Source organism: Limanda limanda, chromosome 11 (genome assembly GCF_963576545.1).
Source record: "Limanda limanda chromosome 11, fLimLim1.1, whole genome shotgun sequence".
Classification (NCBI taxonomy): domain Eukaryota; kingdom Metazoa; phylum Chordata; class Actinopteri; order Pleuronectiformes; family Pleuronectidae; genus Limanda; species Limanda limanda.
The window spans coordinates 8,809,118-8,833,389 of NC_083646.1; the positions used below are offsets into that span (position 1 = coordinate 8,809,118).

General features: G+C 40.1%; 3 protein-coding genes across 3 annotated transcripts; 2 read left to right on the plus strand and 1 right to left on the minus strand.

The window, feature by feature from the left end:
• The first annotated feature begins 3,554 nt into the window (after positions 1-3,554).
• On the plus strand, positions 3,555-13,803 carry ctps1b (CTP synthase 1b). Its single transcript, XM_061080434.1, has 18 exons — positions 3,555-3,701; positions 5,042-5,222; positions 5,972-6,142; positions 6,346-6,446; positions 7,095-7,211; positions 7,408-7,491; positions 7,660-7,740; positions 7,919-8,073; positions 8,387-8,519; positions 8,728-8,816; positions 9,838-9,932; positions 11,037-11,099; positions 11,231-11,274; positions 11,364-11,460; positions 11,552-11,607; positions 11,803-11,899; positions 12,061-12,205; positions 12,456-13,803. The coding sequence occupies exons 2-18, from the start codon at positions 5,057-5,059 to the stop codon at positions 12,529-12,531; spliced, it is 1,770 nt and encodes a 589-aa protein (XP_060936417.1). The 5' UTR covers positions 3,555-3,701; positions 5,042-5,056; the 3' UTR covers positions 12,532-13,803.
• Positions 13,804-15,423: 1,620 nt separating this feature from the next.
• rab42b (RAB42, member RAS oncogene family) lies at positions 15,424-18,845 on the plus strand. Its single transcript, XM_061080435.1, has 2 exons — positions 15,424-16,019; positions 17,116-18,845. The coding sequence occupies exons 1-2, from the start codon at positions 15,802-15,804 to the stop codon at positions 17,564-17,566; spliced, it is 669 nt and encodes a 222-aa protein (XP_060936418.1). The 5' UTR covers positions 15,424-15,801; the 3' UTR covers positions 17,567-18,845.
• A 667-nt stretch (positions 18,846-19,512) lies between these two features.
• On the minus strand, positions 19,513-22,748 carry taf12 (TAF12 RNA polymerase II, TATA box binding protein (TBP)-associated factor). Its single transcript, XM_061080436.1, has 6 exons — positions 22,607-22,748; positions 21,725-21,953; positions 20,917-20,994; positions 20,485-20,599; positions 20,025-20,113; positions 19,513-19,851 (listed from the first exon to the last, which is right to left on the minus strand). Exons 2-6 carry the CDS (start codon positions 21,803-21,805, stop codon positions 19,816-19,818), a joined length of 399 nt encoding a protein of 132 aa, XP_060936419.1. The 5' UTR covers positions 21,806-21,953; positions 22,607-22,748; the 3' UTR covers positions 19,513-19,815.
• Between the last annotated feature and the right edge of the window lie 1,524 nt (positions 22,749-24,272).

Consider the following 24,272-nt stretch of genomic DNA (forward strand, 5'->3'; position numbering starts at 1 on the left):
TTTACAAGGGAAAAATGGTAAAAACCTCAGAGAGAGCCACATGTGATGCCACCTCCCAGGACGGACAGAAGTGCAATAGATGCCGCGTGGAGCCGAACACATGAGCAGCCGTAATGACGCTAATTGCCCAAGAGCTCACTTTTCCTCTGAGTGGTTGTGTGCTGCGTCGGGCCTTGAGAGCCATCTGTGTTTCCATCTTAAATAGATCTGTCGTGAGCATTCCAAAACTACAAGAGGACAGAGAGAGGCACCACTTCCATTCATAAATAATGGGTACGGGTGCGGGGGATGTGGGCTACTGTTGCTTTGTTGGACCTCCTCGGCCCAGTGGAGAGAGAGGAGCAGCTCGTGACATCTGACCCCAGGACCGTCCCACTGCACATGGAGGTGAAGAAAATGCTGCCAATGTGAACTTGATATTTCTACTTCAGCTTTCATTTCAATTACTCCCCTAATTAAATGCAATACATGGTCATATTCAAGTGTTCAGGAAATATAGAATTATTATTTAAAAGACAAAGGAAGGAAGCTAAATTCAAATATTTGTCAAAAAGGCAAAGATATTGTCTTCTATCCATCTTAACCTTTCAATTTGAAAAGGAACAGATCTTAATGACGTACTGTAGATAGGTCTGTATCTAGTAATTATTTCTCATTATTGATTAATCTGGCGCTTATTTCTCTATTGATTGATTCATGTTTTGCTCTCTAAAAGAATAGACATCACAGAAAATACACCTTGCAACATCAGAGGGATGGTGTCAAGGAGATGTCAATAAATCTCCAAAAACCCTCACATTTAATGTATTAAACCACATTCTCACAAATGAAAAAGCAAAGCCATCACATTTTTTTTAATAATATTACATTTTATTTATAGGCGCCTCTCACAGTGCTCAAGGTCACCTTACAAGGCAGAGATAAAGACAAAACAAAAACAACAAAAAAGTCAATAGTCACAGACTCTATTGATTTTTTGCCATTTTCCTTTGACAATAGACTCATTTTTTTTGTATTTCTAGACATAGCTGAACTATTTCAAAGCTTATATTGTATTAAACAAATGCTAACAGAATAGTTAAACCTCTCGGGAAATAATCTCATGTGCTCTCACATATAGATTTAGATTAAAAGGTCGATATCTCTCTAATGGAGCCGGAGCCAGGAGGCAAGTAGCTTAGTTTAGCATATAGACATGAAGGCAGGGGGCAGCAGATTATTTCGCTCTCTCTCTTAAGCTGACTCATTCGTACACTGCCACTCATTTCCTTCCACACAAAAAAATGTAAATGACAAGTTTCTGTTTTCAAGAAGTTATGAGCTGTGACTTTCTGGCAAAACCGTTCACATCTAAATCTGTATGAAAGAGAGTTGATGAATGCATTTCCCCAGATATTGTAGAGTCCATGATTCTGTATTTTCCCCTTTGCTGTTACCGATACAACTGTCAGTGTCACAGTCCTGCAGTGTCACACAGGACAAGATGTTATGTCCTTGTAAAGTTAATCAATTTTGTATGAGTTCCATTATGATTTAGGTGGATAATTCAGGTCTGGTTCATTTCCCTCCTCGAAAAGACGCATAGCCTGGAGTTATTTTGAGTTAAGTGTCATTCACTGTTCAGATCTCTGCAGACTCACTGGGTTTCTCTCAGTTTTTTTGGTAAAAAGGTACAAAATTAGGACGTGCTGTCACAGTCAGTCAGACACAAATCAACCACAGCATACAAACCGGTTCCTTGTTTTGGTGTTGAGGTGGTGCACGACCAAACACACGTTGCAAAACATGCATGACACCAACCTGTCATCTGTATCACAAACATGCACGTGTGAGTGAGTAATGCCACGAGCTGTCATCCACTGATGTGCTTCAGGGCCGGGAGACGTGGAGTTACCTTCAGATTGTCCTCTCTGCTACTGCAACACTGGCAGAGCGATGGAGGGAAGCAGCACAGCGCCGCTTCATGCTGGAGGTTAATGTGTGTCTGTGTTCACTTGTCAGATGTAATTGAAAGGAACAGCTTATGAAAATGAGGTGGCAGGGATGAGCTCTTTAATTAGATCAAGATCATGGACAGAAATGAATTAGAATCCCTACTCCCATTACCCGCAGCAAAAGTGGAGCAGCACGACAGTGAGGAGATGGAAACTTCAACATCCCACAGACGCTGCTGCTGTCTAAACAGAGTTTTCAGGCAACCGCTGCTCTATTTTATTGTACCTCACCCGACTAGAGCCAGGAATACGAGGCTGCCTGTGTACTATTAATCTCCATGTTGTTATATCTGAGGCCTGGTGCCGTAAATCCACTGAGTTCATTATTTGTGAATAATCCTCTGCATGTCAATGCTCAATTTAGCCCAGATTTACAGTTAATAAGGCTTCATGGAACTCATACGCCACCTGGTGCTGAGATCAGGCTTCAGATGTTCAATGATGTTACATTTGTATGTTTTTATCTCTAGTCTTTCAAATAAAGTCTGAGGACCGTGAAACTATATAATGATGATTATTATTCATGTGATGATGATGATGATGATTATTATGCATGTTAAATTAGGTCTAAGTCTCTGAACTGTGCATTATTCATGTTTATGTTGGTTCATGTGCAATTAATTTGACCTAACGTATGCTCACACTGTACATATTATGTTTACACTGTATATATTAGTATCGCATGTTACTTCCTACTCTAATGATAATTGTTGACTGCCCTTGTGGCTGTAATATTGCAAATTTTACCGTAGGACTAAAGAATAATCTTATATTATTATTATTATATTATTGTATTATATTATATTATATTATATTATATTATATTATATTATATTATATTATATTATATTATATTATATTATGTTATATTGTATTGTATTATACTATACTATACTATACTACTATACTATACTATACTATATTATATTATAATATATTACATTATATTTGTTTTGTTTTTTTATTTTTTTATTTTTTTTTATTAATCAAGGGAAGAACAAAAGCAGGTTGAAGAACTAGATGTAAAAAAATCCAAAATATTTAAAGTTATGTAGTAAAATAAAATGAATGTCTTATCTGTAACTTTATAGATAAGGCACACATTTTATTTTACTATATAATCTTGTTATTCTTACATCTAATTCTGCAATCTTACTTTATAAATCATATGAGTGATGAGCCGATGTGATGATATTGATTATATACCTGATAAAAGTCAGGGCAGAGACATTTGTTGAGCATGAACTTAATAACATGAACAAATGAGCATGAACATTGTTTATTGTATTCTTTAGTTGTATTTTGTATTATTTTCCACATAAACATTCACTGACCTTGAAACACTTGATTCCCTCCTGTGTGTGTGATGTCATACGGCGACAACGTAGCTCTGAAGGGGATATTTTCCCCCTGAGTTTGGTTTGCCAGGCAAACTTCCTGCCAACGCAACACTGATTCCATCCATTGGATTTGTTTACGCGATGGGGGCGGGGACTGTTGGCTGCCTGACAGGTAAAGAACAGGGAACATTTTCCCACCCATATGAAACGGAAGGAAACCAGGTGTTATGGAGAAGGAGCACATGAGGAGTCGGTGTCCCACACGTGTCTGATGCTTCGTAAACAAGAAGAAGAACTCGTTGAAGTTATAAACACAAACACCAGCCGGTGGCTCGCAGTTTGACTCCAGCTCCTCTGCAACCGTGTGGTGAGTTCAGGGTCTGGGTGCTGGTTTGAATCCGGCCACGTTTAGTGCTGCGACAGCTGTGTTTACATGTGAAGATGCTGTAGAGTCAGTGGACTGGGACATGATGGTTAGCTGAGCACAAGCTACAGTATGAGTCTCCACTAAACAACGCGATGTTAAAGCTCATGTTAGGGAAACAGATGATTCATGAAGCTAACTGAGCTAACTGAGCTAACCAAGCGAGGCCAAACTCTCCTGTGTGTATTCAATGTTTAGATAAAGTCAACAAACACTGTTGTCAGAAATGTGAAATGTCGCTGTGTTGCGACCCGACAAGAGTCTCTTCCGGTTTTGATTCTACGTCATCGCTCTTTCCCGCCGTTTAGTCTCCTGACATGTGTCAATCACGTTGCGTCATCACAACCACGTGTCACTCCTTCACCCTCAGTTTGATCAGATTCTCTTTGATCAATGTCATCGTGTTGCACCAGTCGACCCCACATGTAAACAAACATGGCGCCCACCTGCCAGGTTTATTAAGGGCATGAATTTAACTTGTTTACTTCTGTTAAATTGACTCGTTATACATTTAAAACACGTTATACTTTAGTAATCAAGTGAGAAATACATCTGCAAACATTTTATAGAAGTGGTAGTAATACAGCACACTGTTCATTATCTGTATTGCATCAGCTCGACCTCTCACATGTGGTTGTGCAGGTTGTGTTGGACATATTTTTTAAAGTATTTCTTTGATAGATAGATAGACAGATAGATAGATTACTTTATTCATCCCCGAAGGGAAATTAAGTCGTCATAGCAGCCGGTATATTTGAATACAATAAAATACAATACAATAGAATAAAATAAAAAATATTAAGGTGGAAAGAATAAAAACAGAAACACAAGATAAATAGGTAGATAAGGTGCAGTGGCAAGATGATCGTAATAGTACTGATGATATGATGGTAATGTTATTGTTGGACAGTATATAAAAATAGTACAGTATACATAGTATATAATATAACATAATATATATTTATATATGATAGTAATTATACCAATATAATAGCAGTATATAGTAATAATGGCAGCAACAGTGTATATATAATAATAATAGTAAATATAATAATAACATGTACACATGTATAAATATGTGTATATAGACTTATATATACAAAGAGTAAGATATGATATATAGTAGAGGTATAAATATAAGTATTTGACTACAATAGATAATATAATATACTATGAGTGTAAGAATATGTAGACAGAGTGTGCAAAAGACAATATTATTGTATAAAATGATATATAATATCAATAAGGTTTATATTAACACATATTTGTGTGTTTGTGTTTAGTTGTAACAAACCACCATGAAGTACATCCTGGTGACGGGAGGCGTGATCTCGGGGATCGGGAAGGGCATCATCGCCAGCAGCGTGGGAACAATCCTCAAGTCCTGTGGCCTCCACGTGACGGCCATCAAAATCGACCCCTACATCAACATCGACGCTGGCACCTTCTCACCATATGAACACGGTGGGTAACTGAGCGTTTTTTAACATTTAACAAGTTTTTTGTTTTTGTTTTAGTTGCTGTCATCTGCTGTTTTTGTTTTAAATCCTGTGGGTGTTGGCAATTTCTGTTTTAATAAAGATCAAGTCTTTCAGAGATTTAATTTGACGCCTCACAACACATCCTGCACATGAGATAATGAGAAAATTTGAAGGAAGTAACATCAGTGATTTATAGCCGTTAGTGGGGTCACACATTGACAGTGCGTGTCTCTACTGTCTGTACTTTGAGTAGGAAAACAATGTTTTGGTGATGGCGAGAACTTCAGGTCGTCTTAATTAGTCCTTTCCTTTGAGCTGGTGCTCAACCAGAGAGAGTAAAGACTGTGATGGAAGAAAAAGATTTCCCAAGATAATGAATTAAAAAGAAATTAATAAAGCATAAAGCTTAGAAATTTGAATTTGTAATATGTGCTTGAGTCTTGCACTTAATATTTGATGCTGAAGGGAGCATGGTGGTCCAGTGGGGAGACGAACCACTCTCTGTTGAGTGGTGTCAGGAAAGCTGTTTCCATACAATAGATATGTTATGTCCTTAGACTATATATAAAGATGGACGACATGTCTCCACTTTCTCCTGTTATACAAAAATTTAACCAAAATGTCCTGGATACCGACATCATCCAAAGCCCATGTCTGCGCAGAAGTGATGGTGGTGTAGTTTTCAGTTTCACTAACTCTATGATTAATGTTCATATTTCCTGTGTGGTGCAGGTGAAGTATTTGTTCTTGACGACGGCGGAGAGGTGGATCTGGACTTGGGGAACTATGAGCGATTCCTGGACATTCGTCTCACCAAAGACAACAACCTCACCACCGGAAAGATCTACCAGTCGGTGATCAACAAGGAGAGGAGGGGAGACTACCTCGGCAAGACTGTACAAGGTTAGAGACGACTGTATTTACCTGGTTCGGTATTCTTTAATAGTGAAAAGAGATTTATGCATTGTCAACTAAATTAATTGTTATTTACATTAGTAATGTATCAGCACAAACAACACATCAATTGTATTTTTATATGTATATTTTGGTCAAAAAAGTGTCTACAGTGCATTTTTTATATGATTTATATGTATCTATTTTCTCAGTGGTACCCCACATCACAGATGCCATCCAGGAGTGGGTCATGAAGCAGGCCAGGATCTCAGTAGACGATGACGGCGTGGAGCCACAAGTTTGTGTCATAGAAGTACGTTTGTGGTCAAGATGAATTTTGTATTCGTAGAGAAAACACCCGAAGAATGCTGTGTTTGTGAGAAGTGTCATATTTCAACAACCCTCATGGGCCAATCCGAGCTCATCTGGGACCAGCACATTTTGTTCTTGAACATGAACAAGAAACTGAGAAGGTTTTCATTCAGAAATGAAATAAAGTGTGATGCATCGGGCAATTCAAATTACTGGCTCCATCTGGCAAATGGAGGAATTTAAAAATTATTTTGTTGAGGAGAGGAGCCTGAAATTACCCACTTGTGCAAACCTCGCTCTGTTTCAATTCTATAAGAAAGAAAATTCCACAGGGGTTTTTTATTCTGTCAAAAAGCTAAAACTAATCTCGGTGGTGGTTTAAATCAAGTGTTTGTTTGACAATACGTGCTGCTGTGGCATTTCATCTGGTATTTTACCAGTCAAATCCTCATAAACCAAGTTAAATTATTACCCTGCCTCCAGCAGTTCTCTTTTATACGTCATGCATCAAACGCAGCACCGACAGTATTATGGGCTCAGTGCAGCTGATGGCAGTCAGTACCTGCCAAGACTCTGAGTGTGCTGGGAACCAGGCGGTGTATCCATGCATGCAGTTCTGTGTTCTGAGCTCGTGTTGGTGTGTCAACAGCTGGGAGGCACAGTGGGGGACATCGAGAGCATGCCCTTCATCGAGGCCTTCAGACAGTTCCAGTTCAAGGTGAAGAGGGAAAACTTCTGCAACATCCACGTCAGCTTGGTGCCACAGGTACGGCACACAGACACATACATTATGTATTAATCCCCGAATAACACAGACAGCAGGATATTTACAGAATGACAATGTCAGATTGAAGTATTTTTGTTCCTGTTTTGAATTAAAGTCTTTAAGTAGCAGTAAACCCAGCAACATCCATTTACTTAGTGTGGTGATATGGTTTGCTTGTTTACATTTGTTTCCATAGCCCAGCACCACAGGAGAACAGAAATCCAAACCAACCCAGAACAGTGTCCGAGAGCTCAGAGGGCTCGGCCTCTCTCCAGACTTGGTGAGTTTGATTCACAATTTGGTCTTCAAGTTGGTCCATCCATATTTCCTTTCATGTGCAGAGGAATCAGTCATTTGTTGACAAGCAAATTGTGGATACAAACCTTAGAGCCTGTACCTTGGTCCTGATGGGAAATATGTTTTAAAATGGAGCCCTCAATTTTGACAGATCATGTGCCGCTGTACATCACCGCTACAAACTGCCGTGAAGGAGAAGATCTCCATGTTCTGTCATGTCGAGCCCACACAGGTACGGTGATTATAACCCACAACCTCATTTGAAATGTGTGTCAACATCTGTTATGAATCAGACCATGAAATGAAGGTTGCTTGCCTGAAACATGTTGGCAATAGTCCGAAGTCAATTCTCTTTTTGTGTATTTGTTTATCAGCCGTTATCTCAATTCAAAATCGATCCCTGTTTCCAGGTGGTCTGTGTCCAGGATGTGTCCTCGGTTTACAGAGTGCCTCTGCTGCTGGAGGAGCAGGGAGTCGTCAGCTACTTCTGTCAGCGGCTGAACCTGCCTGTGGAGATAATGAGGCCCAGAAGGATGCTCACAAAGTGGAAGGAGATGGCCGACAGGTGAGGAAGTTTGTCTTCGGAACACGGCTTTTTCCTTAGTTTGTGTCTTGGTCAAAGAAAGTGAGAATATTGACTCAAATATATTCAGCTTTTTAGTTACGGAACAGTCTGTTTAACCAAAGAGACAATTTGTTACCTCCAGGAATTTAGTAAAAATTCAAAGAAAGGTTGAGCTCTGACAGACAAGTGTTCCTCAGTCACTACAGCACAGAGGCAGTGGAGGTAAAATCTAATGAACATGAAATTGTTCATGAAATAGCTGTGAGGTAATGATCAAATAACGTTCTGTGAATCATCTTCCTTGTTATCTTAGATCTGACCGTCTCCTGGAGCATGTCTCCATCGCCCTTGTGGGGAAGTACACAAAGTTATCGGACTCCTACACTTCAGTTATTAAGGCCCTCGAGCACTCAGCCCTGGCAATCAATCACAAGCTGGAGGTCAAGGTATGAAAACACCTCACGCTTTTATGTTTTGTATATTGATTTCTGGATTCAGTATCACTGCATCAAACACTGCTTTGTAGTTTGTGTTCTTTGTTGTTAGAGAACTGGAATAGTGCCTCACATGTGACTGTATTTGTGTTGTCTTGTTGTCTGCTTGCTGTGATGCTGACTGATCTCCCTCCAAATGCTCTGCTTGTTGTTATTACAGTACATAGACTCTGCAGACCTGGAGACTACGACTCTTCAAGACGAACCAGTGAAATATCACGAGGCCTGGCAAAGACTCTGCAGCTCTCAGTGAGTAGACTCACCAGGGAGAGCACGGCTGCCAGTCGGCTCGGAAGATAGGAACATTTTACAGCTGGTGATATGAAGCTTTACTGGTGAAAGTGTTCCTAATGCTAAATGACAGTCGAGCGCTGTCATGCCCAGTGCTTTCACGCCTCAGTAAAATGGTTTGTGAGGTCGTCTGTGCTTAAATGAGTTAAATAAGGCTGTTTGTTGGCAAGACAACAGAAGTATGCCGTGATAACCAGTGTTTCCTACTATGATTAGATAATCAGCTATAATTTCTTACCCACAACAAATCAAAATGTGTCTCTACTGTTGACACCAGTCATTTGGGTCCATGGATTCAAGATGTTGACACAGAATTCTGACCAAACCGCCTGTGCTCCTCAGCAGAAATCCAGTTTCATTAGACCACATTACATTGGACTACATTTTCCAGTCTTCTTCTGTGGTTTTATTGATTCTGTGTCCACTTTGATTTCCATTCTTGGCTGACAGCAGTGGGACCATATGTGGTATTCAGTTGTAGCCTATCTGACGATTTTGCATGCTGTGCATTGTGAGATGCTTCCTCTGAACACATTGTAAATATGAGTTATGGGAGCTCTTCTTTCAGCTCCAACCAGAGTCTCTGACCTCATCAACAAGAGCTGCCACTCACAGGATGTCCTATTTTTTGTTTTTGTTTTTCACATCACTGTCTCCTGGAATTTTGACAGTAAAACAACAGGAGAGGAGCAGTTTCAAAAATACTCAAACCAGCTCCTCTGGCACAAACAATAAATCCACAGTCAAAGTCACCGAGATCACATCCACCCCCCCATTCGTATTATTGATTTGGACATGAACTCAAGCTTCTCACCTGTGTGTGTCTGTGGGAATTGATAATGAATAAATATGCTAGAATGTGCAGGTGTTCTATTACAATTCTGAGAATCTGTGTTGTTGACTGTATCCTCCAAAAACATAACCTTGGCTTTCTTTAAAGAAATAACCTCATGTTGTCAATATTTTCTTCCTCCCACAGTGGTGTGTTGGTACCAGGAGGTTTCGGTGTGAGAGGGACAGAAGGAAAGATTCTGGCTATTAGCTGGGCAAGGAAGCAGAATAAGCCGTTCCTGGGTAAGAAAAATTCAGAACTACTTTGTCTTTATAAATACTGCATTTTTTCATAATGCAGGCTTTTAAATAAACGAAATGCAGACTAGACATGAATCAAACGTGGGCCTGTTTAAGATTCTGCTTCATATTTTCATTTCAGTGTCTGTTTGTGAATCAAACAACCTACTTAATCGTTAAATTGTCTTTAAAAGTATCTTCTGCTTTGGGCTGTCATGTTTTATTGTTTAACTCCACTGAATCACAGTCGATGCTGTTCAGTTTTTGGCAGAAATGTCACAACAAGCCTCCTAGATTAATATTAAGTGTAGTTCAAAATAAAATATATTTGATTATATAACCAATGAACCACTTTGTCACACTCATCCATCACTGGTGTAGCCCAGAGGATTTAATAGTTGCATAATAAATTAAATGCCTGTCACCTGCATGGCTGCAAGATGCTGTCGGGATATTTTACTGAACAAGCCCCTGGAGGCTTTATGAAGGGTAAAATGACTTCAGCAAGAATTAAGAGAAATCTTTAAGAAAAATCTGCTGCAGTCTGCCAGAGAACTGTGACTTGCCAAAGCTACAAATAATGAAAAGTGATCGTATCAGTGAACTGTGAGCAGCCAAAATCAATATGTGGCGGTCAATGTTGAAAATGTGGCACTGGCCACGGATAAATCAATGTATATGAAAAACTTAAGTTAAAAAATATTTGGTTTATTGTGAACAGATGAGGACGTCGGCTGAGTAGCTGATCCCTCAATGTGGCCCAGGACACATTTGTATTCACATTGCTAAAAGAGCGTGAACCTTCAAATGTGGCCTGAGCGACTGGATCTTAAATGCGTCCTCGAGGTGTCTTGAGTTCACACTCTTACTTGTGATCCGATCACCTGAGACAGATTTTAATGCCGGGTCATCACAGGGCCACGAAGGTCACAGAGGACTAGTTTTAATGCAGTATAATAGGCGCAGTATAATAATATGCAAAGACTGTAACATTAGCCATGCAAGCGGCTTGCACAGTAGGGATCTTGTTAAGAGTCTTTCTTTTATTTATGAGTCCTTACATTACCTCTCATTATGCAAGAATCCTGCTGGTCTTGTTTTGTGCAGGAGTATGCTTGGGCATGCAGCTGGCTGTGTGCGAGTTTGCCCGCAATGTTCTCGGATGGGAAGGTGAGTAGTGGCACAGTTCAGTTGGGCAAACATTCAAGGAACATTTAGTTCCTATGGTTTCTAATTTAGTGATGAAAGAGCTTTAGGCCTGATCAAAAGTTCAACTGAGCTGAGACGAGTTTCTTTTTCAGATGCAAACTCCACAGAATTCAACCCTGACTCCAAACACCCTGTGGTAGGTTGTATTTCTGGTGCTGTCCTCACCTCATTTTCAGTCTTTCAACAGAACGGTTTTAATATCCGTTTAATGTTTGATCTGGGCAGGTGATTGACATGCCGGAGCACAACCCAGGGCAGATGGGTGGGACTATGAGGTTGGGGAAGAGGCGGACGATTTTCAAGTCCAACACCAGTGTCCTGAGTATGTTTCTACATGACGTTAGTGGTAGCCTTAACTTGTAAAGCTTTCCAGTGATAATGTTTCTAATGACTCTTTAATTCATTTTTTGCAGAAAAGCTGTACGGAGATTTCGAATATGTTGAGGAGCGGCACAGACACAGATTTGAGGTAGAGATGAAAATAAGACTTTAAATCTTTTTTCTCAATTTTATTTTTAAAGGAAAACAAATGTATATTCTACAACTATTATTCATCTAATGCATATTTCAGGGAGTTGAGGCTCCCCTTTAGTCTTAGTGTTTTGTATTAAAAATCTCTTGATTAGTCTTAAAACTTATCCTGAATCATCTCTTCTCATTTTAGGTGAATCCGGAGCTGAAGCATCATTTTGAAGCGAAGGGTTTTAATTTTGTTGGTCAGGATGTGGAAGGAGAGAGAATGGAAGTCATTGAATTGGAAGGTGAGTGAGGAAAACAAGCCTCTGCATGCTATCGATGTTCTCTGTTTAAACTCGCTTTGGTTTTGATATACAATTATTTCTCCTCTTTAGTCACACACTGACTCCGAGGACTAAAGTGGAGATCAAAACGTGTATTGATCCTCGTGTGGGTTTTGTTTCAGGACACTGTTACTTCGTCGGAGTGCAGTACCATCCAGAGTTCACCTCCAGACCCATCAAACCCTCTCCTCCATACTTTGGTCTCCTGCTGGCGGCTGCAGGAAAACTCCAGGGCTACATGGCCAAGGGCTGTCGCCTTTCTCCACGGTGAGCTCCCACCCGGCCCAGTGCTGTCGTCCCAAAGATTCAAATGAAATCTTGTGTCTCGTCAGTCTCCATCCTTAGCTCTTAGTTCTCACAGATACACTTCTATTCAGTTTTTCCCAGTACTGCAAGCATGCAAGTTATTTCAGTGATTTTTCATGACACTGTAACATCACCATAGCATCTACAACCACATCAAAGTCGTCCCTGCCACTTGTTACTGCTGTAACACTCGTTGTGTCTTTCATTTCAGGGACACCTACAGCGACCGCAGCGGCAGCAGCTCTCCTGAAGTGGATAGCTCCGAGCTGAGGTTCCCCTCTTTGTAGTTGTAGAGTTGTGTTTCTGTCATTGAAGCAAATCAATACGAAGCTGCTCTGCCCCCGTAATAACGTTGCGAACCAAAATATGTGTTTGGTTATCATGGTTTTAGCTCTAAATCAGCGCTTTTGTGCAGTTAAAGGGTTATTTTGCTGGTATCTCTGTTTGTGCTTCAAAGTGGCTGCGATAAGCAAAAAACTTGAAATGAAAAGCTGACAGGGATTAAAGTTTAACCAAATATGGACATTCTAGAGAAACTATAAAGAAAATGGGGAAATGGTATAAATAATTAATTGTATCTGTATGTTTCTTCAAATACATAAGGAAATGGACTATGTATTTTCCAGTTAGATGGAGAAGACGTAGCCTCAGTGACAGATGTCTATGGTTGGAGTTAAGGTCTCTGCAATCGGGTTTTTGTTGGAGTAACCGTCCTACGATTGAAAAACTGAAACGAAACAGAACTTACGCGGTTTTATGTGAAATTCATAGTCGAGTAGAGGTAGTGATCTGTTTTCCTCTCAGAAATGTTGTTTTTCTCTCATACAATTGTATTTACTGTGCCCTCAGGCTTACTACACAACACTGTAAACTACGTGTTATTCTGGTTTGAGATGACCTTGTATTTTGTTCTAAATACTACGACTTTACTTGCTATTCCAAGCAAATCTGTTCACGGAACAGAACAACAATGTTGCACTTTTGTGGCTGCGGGATGAATGCATTTCCCTGTTGTAATGAGGTGAGAAGTTTTAATACGACAAGGGTGCTGGGATTTTGTTTCTGCATGCAAGTTGTTATTTACACTTGTGTTGTAATTAGTTTGTATTCCCTGAGTCACTTGCTCTGGTTGCATGACTTCCTGCTTTTCTTTGGAACCTTTGAGCTGCTGACATTAACAAATATTGTTTTCTGACTCCACTGCCTTTGACAGTCCCATGTGACCCTCAGCTTTTTAATATGAAATCTACTGATCCAGTCATCTCAGAATCCGGCCAAATTTAAGTGACCCTTGAGTTAACACAACTGGTTTGGCATATGAAAACAGAAATCTGACCTAAATTTGATCTCAAAGCTTCAGTAGCAGCCAAATACGGATGGGAAGCATCAAGCCCCCAAGTTACATTTTTGACTTGGAATCCTGTTAAATTATTCCTGCGTTTGTGTCGGTGACCCAAATGTAAGAAAAGAAAAGCATTATTTTATATTTATGAAGTTCTGATGCCTGTGTGAAAGGAATATGTGCATTTATCCTCAATAAATAAGTGTTTTATTTCTCATGACATTCTCGCCTTCATTTAAGTTCAGCTGCGAATCTTGGTAAGTTTTTGCTTTCTGTCACTGACTAACAGAAAAACTATAAATAAATGTACAGATCACACCCACCGCCTTCATTACAGCCTTTACTTCACCTTATGGTATGGTTTTGTGCATCTTTTCTCTGGCAGCAGAATCACTTAAGGTGTCTCTCTGGTTTGTTTTGTGTCTTTACAAAACTAAACGTCTTAATCTCTTCTAACTGGGGTTTCTTATTGCCCTAGAGGCTGTACTAGTCACTGTGTCACACAATATCACAGTTCAGCAATGAATGAACGTACTGTGGAGGAAAGTCCCACTGACCAGGTGTCTCACTGCTGTGATGCTGTCTACCTGACAGGATGGAACCCTTATTTGGTTTTGTCTCACTGCTATGACCTTGATAAACAGGGTATATGCCCTTATTTGGTGATGTTTCTTCTAACTGCTACAGCGAACGGGCACAGCATATAGACAGATGATGATTTCATGTCTTTTTTTCATACTATGTTTTATGAAACGCCTCTTTGTATAAGTTTTGGCTTTTGTGAACTTGCAGCCAGTTTCATTTTGAGCATACTATTAAAAAAACTCAAAGGCAACTCCAGTCTGAGAATTTCATTATTTCAAATCTCAAGATGAATTTCCATCACAGTACCACCAAGTCAGATGCTGATGATACCTTAAAGTTCTTTACTTAAACGTAACACTGTTGTTTTGTGGGAGCAATCAAGTTAAAAGGTTAATCAATGTGGAAGTGCTGTCATGGTCCAGATGTGTTTTAGAAAATTCACAATTATCTATTGTAGAATATTGATTAAGAATACAACTTTAAAGCCTTTTGACTGACTATTTTATCAATTCAAATTTTTATTTTTAAAGGAAAAAAGATTTAGATTCTACAACTGTTATTCAGCTTATACATATTTGAGGGAGTTGAGGCTTCTGAATCATCTCTCCTCATTTAAGGTGAACCTGAGCTGAAGCGGCATTTTGTAACATAGGCTTTTTCATTTTGTTGTTCAGGATGTGGAAGGCGAGAGAGAATGTTTTGTCTAAGCCATTAAGTTAAAAGGTTAATCAATGTGGAAGTACGTCATGTCATGTGCAGTTTAAAGATTCATAATTATCTATTGTTTAATTGATTTTGAAACTCCCTTCACGTGTACATGTGAACCAGAGATTGTGCTTCCAATAATGTATCGCCGACATAATAGCCATGATGTCATCACTGAAATATTAACGGTAAATAGAGCAAACCTATTTTAGGAAACTGGATTGTATATCAGAAGTGTTCCGTATCCCAGGGGATGTGAAACTGCATTGTTCCTGACTTCCTTTTTCAGGTGGCAGTTTTTGCCCTGTGGTGAGGTCTTATGATTAATAATGGCATGTAAATATAATTTGGTGATAGGAGGACTGACAAAACTTTTGTGCATGGCTTAAAGTCCAACCCCTACTTCATCATCAGCCCCCCTCCGTTTCTTTCCTGCGTCTGTCCCTCCCTTTTCACAACAGCCCTCCCTGCGTCCCTGTGCTCTCGCCCCTCCTTTTGTCAAGTATCAACAGGCAAACCTTTAGTAGTCCACACCCCTGCCCAGCACACACTCATGTGCATGCTCACAGTGACAGTCAAGATCAGCGGCTGGGATGAGATCTGCTGGGATTCGACTCACCAGGACAGATCTTTCTACTCATGAGCAGGATTTGAGGATCAACTGAAGGAATGACAGAGCTGAGGTGTAGCTGTACTGGGCCCAGGAGCAGGAGATGACTGTGGACACAGATTTCTGTCCTGATTGGGACATTTCAATAAGGAGTGGCTGCTGTGGTTTTCACTTAACTTCTGTACTGTAGGAGTGGGTTCCTAGTCTCATTTGCAGGTTTCAAGTTTCCCCAAAACTTGAAAAACTTCCTCAATCCTTTGTTGTGAGGCTAGATCCTATCTTCTGGTCTTTACCCTTTCACCAGCACCACCAGCAATGGACCTCACCCTGTGGCAGTACCAGTTCCGGATCATCATGCTGGGGGACTCCACGGTGGGCAAGTCCTCCCTGTTGAAGCGCTACACCGAGAACTTGTTCCTGGAGTCCATAAACCAGACGGTGGGTGTGGACTTCTATGTTCACTTCCTGGAGGTGGAGCAGGGGGTGCGTGTCAAGCTGCAGTTCTGGGACACAGCAGGACAGGAGAGGTTCAGGTGAGGACAAACTCACCTCAAAACAAAGTGTCTGTCCTCTGTACTAGTGGTAGTTATAGCCTATGTTTGGATTCTTTCCAGGAATGGATGTCTTAATATATTAGATCTTTACAGGACCTCTTTAAGCACAAGGCCTGGTAATAAAGAATTTAATCTACTACCCATATAAACAACCAGTGCTTATCCTTGTTTCACCAAACCTGTTAATCAGTGTTTGCTTTCAGTTCTGTATCCGGACTCTTACAACAACAACAGTGTGCAGTGTTTACACACATGCAGCAATTGCAAAGCTTAGAATGGGGAAAAAAATGCAGATCCTTGAAAAGGCGTTATTCTCCATGCCAAGCATATTTAATGAAACGCAGACGAGTACCTTGTTTTCGCTCGGTATCTAAATTCATTATTCCACTTCTCCAGTTGAATGAACCGTAGCAAATTGCAACGTGTGCCTGTTTGTGTTTACCTCCTCTCTGCCTGGTATCTGCTTCTCCCACATGAGTCAGCTAAAAGCTCTGGCAAATCAAAGTATTCTAATGGAGAAGTCGTTTTTCACCCAGCGGCGCGGATGCTGTTCTAAGCCTTTCCTTTGGTTTCAACACCCGGTGACTCATGGGGGAACTATGCCACATGCCAGATTGTTGATTAGGAGGAAAAAGTCAGTGGTTATCAAGTTCTTACAGAAGCGGAATCTTTGTCAATGTGCTTATCTAAAAAGATCTCGGCTCAAACAATGTGGAGATTTAGGTGAGTGTTTGCTCACTGGAACAGGAGCTGGTACCAAAGGCTGAACTCTGCACTGCCTTGTCTGGGGTTTCTCTCAAATATCCTCCTGGCTGTAGATCAGGAGGTAGAAAGGTTTGTCCACTAACCAGAAGGTCGGTGGTTTGATCCCTGGCACATCCAGTCAGTATTCTAAAGTGTCCTTGCGCAAGATACTGAAAAGGCTCTAGATGACTGTGTGATAGAAAGGCACTGTATGTAGAAGTGTTCTTTCAATCTCTGTGTAAATGGGTGAATGTGACTTCTGAAGCACAGAGTGGTCGATGAGACTGGAAAAGCACTGACGTTTACTTTCTTCCATGTGTGTTTTCCTCAGGTCAGTGACCCGTTCTTACTACCGCAACTCAGTCGGAGGCCTGCTGGTGTTCGACATCACCAACCGCGCCTCCTTTGACCGCATCAAGGACTGGCATACCGAGGTGTGCGAGCGAGTGCAGCCGCACAAGGTTCTGTTTGTCCTGGTTGGACAAAAGAGCGACCGCGACGCAGTAGGAGAGAGGGCGGTGAGTCGAGAAGAGGCTGAGAAACTGGCCGGGCAGCTGGGGATGCCGTACCTAGAGGCCTCCGCCAAGTCGGGCCACAATGTGAGGGAGTCTTTCGAACTCCTGGCTCGTCGGGTCTACCAGGGTCTGTTGAGCGGGGAGGTGGAGCTGCAGGAGGGATGGGACGGAGTCAAGTGCGCCGCCCCCCAGGCGCTGCAGCTGCAGAGAGCCAGTCAGGCTACGGTCAGCAAAACCTCCAACAGCAACAAGAAGTGCTGTGGTTGAACGGTGGACTGACTCTGACATGGTGGTGACCTGCAGCCAACATACCCATATGAAATGCATTAGCACCTTTTGTTGTGAGGATACAAGCTTCAATACTTGTAAGCAAGGGACTGATTTGTGTGACCTACATTTTGGTATTTCTAAATAGGTGAAGATTTAACTTTAAAAACAAAGGTTCTTTGTTTTAGTTGAGCAAGGCTTTGTGACAGACACTTATTGGTCCAGAAACAGTAAATAAACCGTACCCTCATTTGCACTTTTTAGAACTATTAGCCAACGTTAGCCTAATATCAAGTTATAGTATGATGCTCTGAAATATATCATTAGCATTGTGAGCAAAGTGTGATAACAGCATTTGGCCCAATCCTGGCGAAGGTCAGCAGAAAGATTAGTGTTCTCTTATGTGAGCTACACAGGCCACAGGTCATCAGACGCCTCCAACACGGATCAACAGGTCATCAGACCGTACAGACTTGATGAGGTCCTGAGGCTGGAGATTTTTTTCCTCATCTTTCATATGAGTTTGTTACCAACACATTCTGTGTTCATCTTCCCTTCCACTCAGTCTGGGAGCTTTATAGACCCGCGCATTGGAAAGATGTTTTCCAACCTTAGGTCTGGGCTGTCCGAGGGTTCTTAGGACATATGAGGAGTCATTTTACGCATCGCTTTTACAAATCCAAAATGACGAATGATTCAAAATATAACAAGGAATGCAAGTAAACACTGGTTTATTTGAGGACTTGCAACCCCAAAAAGTTTTGGAACCGCTGCACAAGAAAATTCTGCTTTTACCTCCAACCTTAATTTTCTAGACATAAATCTGTGATTCTTGTATTGTTTGTTCTGTCAATAAATGGCAGCAGTTAAGTTATTGGGTCCCCTGGTTGATTATAAACATCACCTCAGGCCCTTATGTGAACTAATCATCTGGGCCCGAGCTGTTATTTAGAAAAAGCCTTTTGTTTTCACTTCTAACTGAACAGCATCCTGCGAGTGACTGATAGTTTTTAGGTGCCGTTATTTTGAGATTAAATAAGAGCAAACTCTGAGGTGCCTTTGGATATTGTTCTGTTGAAATGTTGTGAAAGGTTTCCATAGCAATTACTGTTCTTCTGGCTGATGAGCAACCTCTTGTGTTTCTGCAGGTTTATTTTGCTAAAGACACACGGATCCACTGCTCTGTGTCCTTGGTTGACAGCAATTATACAAGATAGCAAGTAAAATGACTTTTTAAAATAAGAAAATGAATGTTTTGCTTTCGTTTGACCCTTTCAAATGTGATGTATGTATTTCTTGAACTTAAAAAAATGTTCAATCACAAATATGAAGAATCTTATTTAATTGGAAAGCAAATGACTTGCATTAGTTATGACCTTAAATGTTACCCTTTGTAAATATGTAGGTCTCTTAGCTAACTTCAGTGTGGCGACAGAAGCCATACTCCAAAACGTGTTTTTTTTATAATATCAGTAATTTATTGATTGTAATTTTTTTTTTATCTGACATTGTGAAAAATCAATATCTGGGGATCGTTTCCTTTACCATTATTTCTAATCAATAAGGTAAATGAGGCAAACTTCAATACAGAATTTACAACAACGGTTGAATTAAGTGTTATAAAACCTACAACATTGAGTAACAATACAAAAAATACATGTAAACAACAAAGTAGAGGAATTTACTGTTTGTGCAGCAACTATTTGCAGGACAGGAACTTGTTGTCATAAACCCTCTATGTATTAAAACAAACTATCATCAACAGCATGAAAAGAGGGTTAGATGGACAGGGATGCCCAGATACTTTACATACTTTACGAGGATCTATTATTGTCGAGATAACACCAAAGACCGGTTTAAGGAGGCAGAAGAATCTGTAACATTCACATCCAAATGCTCTCTAGTATCAAAAGGCACACTGGATACAGCAGTGGTCACAATAAAAGGATTATTCCAGTAAATGTTTATTCACAAAAATGCAACGAACAGTGTTCTGCCAGGCGTAGCTCGATGGAAACAAAACATAATCGGAGACAATAATTACATAATTGTGTGACGATCCTGACAAAACACTCAAATGTTAGAGAGACATAGCAATGATTCACGAATGTCAAAAGAAAAATATACCCCCCCTTTTCTTACCCTTAGTCCAAAAGATTCCACTTTAAAAAGGTAAATAATCAAATAAAAACTATCCAAAAAGAAAAGACATTAGACAGAGAGGGTCAACATTTTAGTTTACAGTCTTGTTATTTTTTGGTTGTCTTACGGATCAGCGCCATTCTCTGAAATAAGAAAAAGAGAAAAATGTCAGGTCAATAATAATTTAAGTGCATTCCAATACAAAACAGGTTGATATTACAGACAAATGCAAGAATGCAAATTAACAGTTAACGTTTCTCAACCAATGCAAACTTAAAATGTACCATTAACAGAAAGAAAGCATTCTAGGACTCACCTGTTTGTGAGCCTCTGTGGTGCAGGCCTTCTTGAACGGCCGGATTTCATCTGAGCCATAACCAGGAATCCACATGTTCCACTGGCGTTCTGCGGGATATTAAATTATGAATAAATTATTGCACACCATCAAAAAGACATGAGCTGTCTAAACGACTCAGACCTTACACCAAAATACTTGTGTTTAAACTCAGTCTATCAGAGAAATTTCTCTCGGCCACAATCTACTTTCCATCTTATTTCCAACAATTGTTTGAAATTGTTGCATTTTAAAAGGATAAAGATTTAAAAATCAATGATCTCCACATAAAACTGAAATGAAACAGGGAAAACAATATTCCTGCTACAACATCTTTGAAAGAAATCATACGGTATATATTTGTGTGACCTAAAGAGACAGACTAAATCCAACTTTAAGAAAATATTCAGTGGAAGAATCTTGCAAAAAAAAAGCCACTTACCAAGATGTAACTGAACATCCTTCACCTCCAAGGTGTTGGACTTGCGATGGCGAGCCAGTTGACAGGCTGCTGTCACTACACTCTCTATAAAGTCGTCTGCAATTTGTAGCAGCATCTGAGGAAAGACAGGCGGTTTGAAATCCATCAATCATGGTCAGCAAAGGAAAGCAACTCTCCACAACAGCTGGAAAGTCCCTTGTGTTTTTTCGGCTGCTCACCCCATTTATCATGCAGCTAAGCTTTCAACAGAATTAAGTTTCAAAATGATGGATGTGCAGTGGAATGGGGACGCTTTAGGGCGGCAAGAACATGCAAGTGGTTTTCATTTCACTGAGAAAAATGCGCTGCTGCTTATTTTGTTACTCGATGCTTATAAAGAAAACATCTAAATACAATGTTCATTTCAAACTGCAATTAGAACCGCAGACAGACCTCCTCCACATCTTCATCCAGCTGCTCATTTGGGTCAATCTCTCGCACCAGGTCCTGGAGCTTCTTCTTACTAAGAACCTGAACAGGAAGCAGAAGAGTACATCAGTTAAATACATCTAACTTAGATAGTTACAGAGTGTGTATGACGTGTGCTCTCTAAAGTAGTCTAGTGTTGGCCTGAATTCTGAAGTTAACAATCATCATCATCATCATCATCCACTGTGGAGCTGTTGGGTGTCTCCATAATTGTTACGGTATTGACCTTCTATGTTAAGTACCTTGAGATAATGTGTATTATGATCTGACACTATCCAATTAAATTGGAAATTGAAATGTATTTGAATTTTCTTAATTAAAGGCAATGGACCTTTTTTGGGGGGTTAAAATATATCTTATATTCATTCATGTAGAAATAAAATCTTTGTACCAAACACAATACAGTTGTATACAAACCAGCCGAATACATATAATCTGTCACTCTGATCATTTGAGGTGGTGAAACAAGATATGCATAACAATAAATACATTTAACATGAGCCTGACCCCTCTTTGGGCAACTCTGATCCTAGGAGGATTAGTTCTTGATAATGAATTAATAGTTAAAGCCAAACGCACTGTGGAGACAGTCGACTGTCTAGTAGAGAGCTGACAAACTTGAGCTTTGGTCAAAATCATTTCATAATTCAAAATAGATAAAAGTATCTCTTCTAGGATATAAGATCTTCTGTATTAACAAACAGTTTTTAACCCTTATTTGCAATAGAAATGATAGATCCTTGTGTGTGTGCAATGTAAGCAGCGGACTGACCTGAGATCCCTCTGGACTGGTTCTGCCAGCAGGACCAGGGGTCCCCAAAACCTTCACAGCCGCTGTGGTGCTGTTAGCCATGCTGGTGGCTACAGGAAGCGTGGAGGGACTCTGGAGATCCTCAGGAAGTTAAGTTCTTGTGTCTCCTCTGTGTCTGAGTCCTGAGTGAGAGTCCAAGATCAGCAGCGGAAAGATGTGTCGTCTTCGGACAGGGACCACGTCTGTAAACCTGAAGGGAAATCAGAAATAGCATATGTAGTATAGTATAGTTATGTAACAGGGTTAAAGTGACAGCTTCAACCCCACAGTATATAATATCTACTGATACATCCATCAAGTTTTATTTTTCTTCTAATATTTGATCTACTCGCTTTTCTGATTTCTATCTCGTAGATTGTGTCATTTAATTTAATTATTTTCCTTTTCTTGATTGACAGGAAACAAAAGTAAAACCACGATTTAATTACTGAAGTTTTAATCTTTCTTATTTTGTGTGCTGGATACATTCGGTTCTGCAGAGCGTGTTTTTAAAATCTTTACAACTTTCACTAAAGACATTCTTCCTGTTTAGCTGCGAGACTCATGTAGCGGTTTAGCCTCAAACAACGGTATCGATGTATTCACCTCATCTAGTAAGTCTCAGCAAACTAACACCAAGTTTATTAAAAACGGACCCAACAAATCTAAGTGTTCAGTGGTTTTGAGTCTCAATCAAATGATGAAAACGAGTAAAAATCCGAAGCTAACGTTGCATTTTGTGCTAAAAACAATAGCCGCTACCTAACTGTTGGGTTAGCCTCACAGGCTAATCTGGCAGCTAACCCAACGGCGCCGCTTTGTGCTCCTCGCATCTTGGATTCAGACGTGAAAAGACAAACTCACCCGGTTAAACAAACACTATCTGTCCATGTCCACGTCGCTTCGGTCAGAAATATGAGGATTTGACACAGAAAATCCGTCTTGGACGCGTCCGCACAGCTAGCTGATCTGATGGGGGGATAATTTTCACTACTTCCGCCCTGTTCACAACTGTTTCCGGTGGCAACGGATCCCCTCTACACTGCCCCGTGCTGGTGATACTGGAGAACTACATCAATATACCGGGACGGATCACGTACCCAGAGTCCTATTTAAATAAACACCTGATCTCAGAGCAGTTTTACACCAAAGAAACTCAATACTGTTAAATTATAAGTCTGCATGAGACAATGTCCACTTCAGGAATGACAAAAACAAAATATTGTAATACACATTCACACATTTACACAATAAAGCTCTAATCTTAACAATTAAATAAATAGTAATATGCCAAAATAATACTAAAAGTAGCAAATTAGTGTTTTTTATTATTGTGAGCAATGCATGCACAAATATTATTATTCCCCATACTTCTTATTATCGCCAATATTCTTCGTTCTTCTTCCTCAAATTTTATCCCGCTATTCCTCTCGCAGTTGGATGAACACAAAAAAATCCCTTCCCCAAAGGGATATAGGGTTCGCTTGTAAATTGCGAAAAACCGGGAAAACTTTTGGAGTGGGAGCCAATTGAAGTCTTCATCAAAGGAAGGAGTGACAGTGTCAGTGGTCATAGATCACAGGAATCAGTCAGTATCTCTCTCTCTCTCTCAGTCAGTATCTCTCTCTCTCTCTCTCTCTCTCTCTCTCTCTCTCTCTCTCTCTCATGCTGAAAGATGGCTATTTACATTACTAGGAGAAATAAGGTCGAGCAACAACCAGGGACTAATGTCATTGCTCTGTTTCCTGCCCTGGTAAAAGCCAGAGTTGTGGTTGATTTCAGGTTTTATGAGCTAATGCAAAATCTTGAAACATTCAAGGATGTATGGTGTGTCAAAGAAGCGATCTGCACTGTAAAAGAAAATGAATTGCATTTTAGCCATATTTTATAATTGATTTTAATGTTGTTTGTTTATCATTTTTAATCTCTGAGTCTTTGATGGAAAAGAATAATTGATTGCCCTACTTTTGTTCTGTAAAAACTGAATAAAGTAGGTATTTAAAAATCTAAAAATCTCTCTCTCTCTCTCTCTCTCTCTCTCTCTCTCTCTCTCTCTCTCTCTCTCTCTCTCTCTCCCTCTCTTAAACCAGACAGTCTAAATCCCAATGGATAATTCATGTGGATTACCATTAAAACAAGAAACCCATAATCAAAACCGTATGGCCGATAATAAACAGTAAGTAACCCTGTATGGAACACTAGACTCTATAACCACAATGAATCAGGTGCAGATATAAATATTAATATATATTAAACAGTAATATGCTTTAAGTACAGAGGTTTGTAGTAGATGCAGAAAGACTAAAAGCTTAATATCTGACTGCGAGGGGGAAATGTAATACTTCAGAGTCACTCAGTCTAAAGATGTCGAGTGCGAGTGTGCGTAGGCCACAGCAAAGTATCTGTGAGAGCTTGACAGACCGAGTATCTTTCGATTCTGTCTCCTGCTCAGCTCTGGTTAACAGCTAATGAATCAAAGGTCAAAGAAAATGAAGCGTAAAATGTTTGCTTGTCCAGCATCAGATATCAC

What these genes read in the sequence shown, in the direction of transcription:
- ctps1b (XM_061080434.1), top strand. Translation starts at nt 5,057, where the DNA reads ATGAAGTACATCCTGGTGACGGGAGGCGTGATCTCGGGGATCGGGAAG. An exon ending in ACGTCAGCTTGGTGCCACAG is followed by an intron (nt 7,212 to 7,407) that starts GTACGGCACACA and finishes TTGTTTCCATAG; the next exon opens with CCCAGCACCACAGGAGAACA. An exon ending in CTGACTCCAAACACCCTGTG is followed by an intron (nt 11,275 to 11,363) that starts GTAGGTTGTATT and finishes TGATCTGGGCAG; the next exon opens with GTGATTGACATGCCGGAGCA.
- rab42b (XM_061080435.1), top strand. Translation starts at nt 15,802, where the DNA reads ATGGACCTCACCCTGTGGCAGTACCAGTTCCGGATCATCATGCTGGGG. An exon ending in GCAGGACAGGAGAGGTTCAG is followed by an intron (nt 16,020 to 17,115) that starts GTGAGGACAAAC and finishes TGTTTTCCTCAG; the next exon opens with GTCAGTGACCCGTTCTTACT.
- taf12 (XM_061080436.1), bottom strand. Translation starts at nt 21,805, where the DNA reads ATGGCTAACAGCACCACAGCGGCTGTGAAGGTTTTGGGGACCCCTGGT. An exon ending in TGGATGAAGATGTGGAGGAG is followed by an intron (nt 20,600 to 20,916) that starts GTCTGTCTGCGG and finishes GTCTTTCCTCAG; the next exon opens with ATGCTGCTACAAATTGCAGA. An exon ending in CCACAGAGGCTCACAAACAG is followed by an intron (nt 19,852 to 20,024) that starts GTGAGTCCTAGA and finishes TTCTTATTTCAG; the next exon opens with AGAATGGCGCTGATCCGTAA.